The sequence below is a fragment of the Triticum dicoccoides genome, chromosome 7B (genome assembly GCF_002162155.2).
Source record: "Triticum dicoccoides isolate Atlit2015 ecotype Zavitan chromosome 7B, WEW_v2.0, whole genome shotgun sequence".
NCBI lineage: Eukaryota > Viridiplantae > Streptophyta > Magnoliopsida > Poales > Poaceae > Triticum > Triticum dicoccoides.
The window spans coordinates 209901633-209906172 of record NC_041393.1 but is presented as its reverse complement, the minus strand read 5'-3'; the positions used below and the strand labels follow the sequence as shown (position 1 = coordinate 209906172).

Below are 4540 nucleotides of genomic sequence, written 5' to 3'. Positions count from 1 at the left end.
GGCACAGTTTATTGACTTCCTTTTCTATAAGCACTAACAAACTCGTGCGTCTTGAAACATGCTTTTGTCAGCTTTATATATAAAGTCCAAACGGCCGAAACGATACAAAGCTATAAGAAAATTCACATACACGCAAGCCAAAAGATAAAAATGACAATCGAGCGGTCGGCGAGAACATCACCAGACCTGAACCAAGCATGCAACCAAAAATTTCCATCCCTAATACATCCGTGTGTAAAACATATCTATTTATGTGCGTTGCTAGCTCCAGATAATCACAGGCGGTGTACGATATCCCGTATAGGCAAGCACTTATGAAGACAGTGGATCCTAACTGGACATGCGTTTCTACCCAGCCGAAAACTTTGTCATTTCTCTTCTACTCCCTGGCAGTAGTGTCTAAAAAGAACAAAAAACACAGATGCATGACAGGCAGACGGACGAGCATGTGGAGCACCATCCACTGGACTCGGGCTGTACTTCTATTTCTGGGCAGCATTAACATTTTTCCGTTTCCATTTTGACTACTCCACATTCTTCTACCGAAAAGGAAGCAGTTCACGAGCCTTCACAAAACACGCGCGGATTTGGCCCCGGCACGCAAGCAAAGCCCCTGCGGGGCCCACGCGTCATCGCCAGCCAGGGGTTTGGAAACCGCTCGCATCGCACCGAACGCAGGTGCGTGGAGCGTTTATCACGGCCCGAGAAATATATTGCGACGCCGAGCGGGCGAGAGAGAATCCCAACGCGGGCTGCCTCAGACCCCTCTCGTCTCGTCCACCTCCTCCTGCTCCCTCCTTCCTTCCCTTTATTTTCTTTCTTTCCTCTCCGGAAATCTTCCCCGTCTTTTGATTCAAACAACGCACCAACAATCTCTCTCTGTCTGTCTCTCCCGCATAAACAACGCCAAGAGCCGTCCCCGCCTCTCCCCCCTTGTCCCCTCGATAAACCCCTCCTCCTCCGTCGGTCCATGGCGTCGTCGGCGGGTGCTCCAGGCGCGGGGGCCGGCGGGGGCGGCAGGAGCAGGGACATAAGGCTGACGGTGCAGGAGGCGGCCAAGAAGCTGTCCCTGTGGCACACGGCCACGTTCCGCCCCATAACGACCCACGACGACCTGGAGCCCATCCTCGCCGCTGCCGGCTTCGTGGCGCTGCCGCTGCCGCCCCCGCCGGAGCCGCCCCAGGATCAGCAGCAGGTTCGCTGGAGGGAGTACACCTTCCTGGGCTGCGGCGGCGGCGGCGGCGGCGGTAATGCGGTGGTGGGTTGGCTGGGCCCGCGGCCGCGGCTGCCGTACCCGCGCGTGGACGCGCTGCACATCCGCACGTACCAGGCCTTCCTCGGGGCCGTCGAGGTCTACCTCGGCGCCGCCCGTGTGCCCAACCTCTTCCACGTCAGGTTCGTGAGTATCCCTTGCCCCCTTTTTCTTTTCCGCTTATAATATTCGCACCAGAATAGGAAACCCGAACAGGGAGGGCTTGCAAAATATGTACGGGCATTACGCGAGGGCGAGGCCAAAAACCCATGAAAATTTGTCAGCGGCAGCGGCAGCGGCATGGCCAGTCCTCTGCTCCTGCGCCGGCCTACCCCTACCCCAGTGTTTGTTCGGTTCCATTGACCCACTCACTGCAAGTGCCAGGCCATCCTCACTCTCTGAAAATGATTACGGACACCGTCGTCTGGGTTTTCTGAAAAACTTCAAAAGGCGCACACCGCTCTGGGTCTGGGCCTCATGTTGAAACGCACACCCTTGTCCCGGAGGAGTTACCGGTGAACCTAAGCTTATTCCGTAAGCAAAGGATGCAGAGTAACTGTCTTGCACGGTCAAACACTACCGTATACGCCGGCTGTATTTATTTACAAGGTTCCAGATTAATCGCTTGGGCTTTCATCTAGAGGTTGACAAATCCCTTACGTGATCTTCCGGTTGCAAACAGAGTAGGGTCTTAGAGCCCTGCCAAACTGCTTGACATCACTAACGCCACAGCGTCCGGTGGATTGCAGTGCTCTGACCTTCTCATCCATTAGTGACCTATATGCTTGAGTTTCCAAGACTGTGCCAAAGCTATAGCCCCTGCAAAGTCTACCGTTCCCTTTGTCGGTTGCCGATAGGGGGTTTCCAGAAGAGTCCCTATGAGGGCAGGCGAAGACGGCGGCTGCGTTTTTCGAGCTTGCACGACGTGGTTACTGTTGATCCAGTTCAGGGCGCCCAAGATGACGTTGAGGGTCGCCACATTGGCACATTGTGGCCAACTGCCTGATGGCAATACCATGTCTTAGCTTGGACATGACACTTAACTATATCAAATTCTTAATTCCATCTGATTGCCCTTGCTCCAAGTAAAAAGCATACTATATGATCCAACAACTAAATTGGTAGGCCAACTTTGATATCTCAACGGATAAAGTATCAAAGAGGCAAAATTGTGGGAACTAAGGGGCTGTTTGGGTGGTAGTTCTGATTTGTAGGAACCAAGGGGCAGTTCTGATTTCACGCCCACTCACTAGCGAGACGGAAGCCTCTGATTCCCTTGCCAAAATATTAGCGCACCCCATTTTGGTACAGCCGATGCGGGCAGGATTCAAAAAGGCCCTAAAACAAGAAGAAATAATTCTATATGTATTTTAAAAAAAACTAGCTCCTAAGTGGCACTTATCATATTACATTATTTTGAGTATCATTGTACTCCCTCTGTAAACAAATATAAGAGCATTTATATCACTACTTTAGTGATCTAAACGCTCTTATATTTCTTTACGGAGGGCGTACTTTTTTTTGGAAATGTCATGTATTAAACTAACCATAAAAAAGGGACCAACAGGGACTAGCCCATACAATAATTTATTAAGAAACAACCAGACACACGTCCTGCGGAGCACAAGGCTCAAATGTGGGTGGTGGCTGGGCGCGCAGCCGGCCGCTGACACCCAGTTCTACGGAAACTCGTCATGGCTTATTGAACAAATCATAATTTAAACCTTTGTCGGACATAATGTTGCGAATAGCAGAAGATTTATGGGTCAACTGGGTAGTATTCAGTAGTACAATATGTGGGGAAATGATCTCGATGAAATGTCGATAAAGGAAACAATTACATATATAATACAAATTAAGTAAGTTGGTTGTATTAACATATTTGATATAATGCCAGTAAGTTGATTATATTTGAATAAATAGATAAATTTAATGAATTTTTTTGGAATAAACATCGTACCAATTTGATCAATGTATCAAAGCGAGAGGATCAACTACTGCCCCAACAATTACCTCACTGAATTTATTTCAGTATTGAGTCCATATGGTCCTGGTCCTTGTTCGTGCACATGAGTTAATTGAGTTTTCATTAAGATTTTAACCCTATAATGCTCAACTCAAGGGACACCCGTCTTATTAAATAATTCTGCTGATTCAAGACACTAGTAGCAAAAAGGAAACTACTTAAGTATTTCAAGACAATGGGCAAATATTTAGACATCATATTTATTTGCACAATGACTGATGATTAGACAAGACAATATGAGTAAATTTCTCTGAAGTTTCTTGTTTTTATGCTTTGTACGTTAGTTTTGGGTCGTATTTGATCATTCCAGGTTATGAGACTTATTGTCGACCATGTTGGTGCCTACTATGGTGCAAATTAGAAGATTCTTAAGAATATGAAATTAATATACTAGGTATCATTTTGTTTTCAAACTGATAAGGACTCTATTATTAAATACTGGAAATGAAATTATCCCATAGCAACTAAATATAAGATCTACGGAGCGCCATTGTTTTTTAGTTATGTTGGGTACCTTTTTAATTCTACCCGTATATGAACGTATATGATATTCAGCTTTTGTCAAAATCGAGACATACTCCATTTGAAATAGAATATAAATCCAAAGTACTCCCAGATCAACAGTTGCCCATTTTTGTCTCTTACCCAGTGTTTTTATTCCGTTCTGCAAAAATGGAAACTGGCCGGAAACCAAAAACCTAGGTGACCTCCGAAAAAAATTGATACCGTCCAAAAAGTTTTAATTTTTTAATTTAAAAGACTAAGTAATGTCAAATGGCTTCGTATACCAAGATAGTCATAACCAAAGCACTTGTCCAAGTGGTAGGAAGCGCTACCTATCATTCTTATGTCTCAGGTTCGATTACCCTTTTTTGCAATTTGAACTTTTTTTTGCCTTATTCAAGCTTCCTAAAAAAATCGGTCGCGGTGCGTTAGGAAGTGATCGAACGCACGACCTTCGATAGGTAAGTAAGCGAGCTGACCAGTTCACCAGAAAGTACTTCACGTTCTCGATTGGTTAAAAGTTATATATTTTGACGTTAAATGTTTTTGAATTGAAAATTTCGGATTGAAAAATCCAAAATTTCCGGCCGAAAAAAAATCGGTATAAAAAAACCTTGCTCTTACCTCCTTTCTTATTATCCTTTTATGTATGATCTTCTAACTTTTCATGTCAAGAAAGGCATCTCATTCCACAGCCACCCATAGAGGTTGGATGATTGATGGTGTCACTTATACATGTATAGATTTTGTGCACCCAA

The 4540-nt window shown here is 45.5% G+C and overlaps 1 protein-coding gene across 1 annotated transcript in view; it reads left to right on the top strand.

Annotated features, from left to right (window-relative positions):
* Window positions 1-756: 756 nt before the first annotated feature.
* LOC119340214 overlaps window positions 757-4540 on the top strand; it is a 5301-nt gene continuing 1517 nt past the window's right edge. The window contains exon 1 of the mRNA XM_037612116.1: window positions 757-1395. Coding sequence (XP_037468013.1) covers window positions 971-1395 — 425 coding nt within the window. The 5' untranslated portion in view covers window positions 757-970. The remainder of the gene's footprint in view (window positions 1396-4540) is intronic.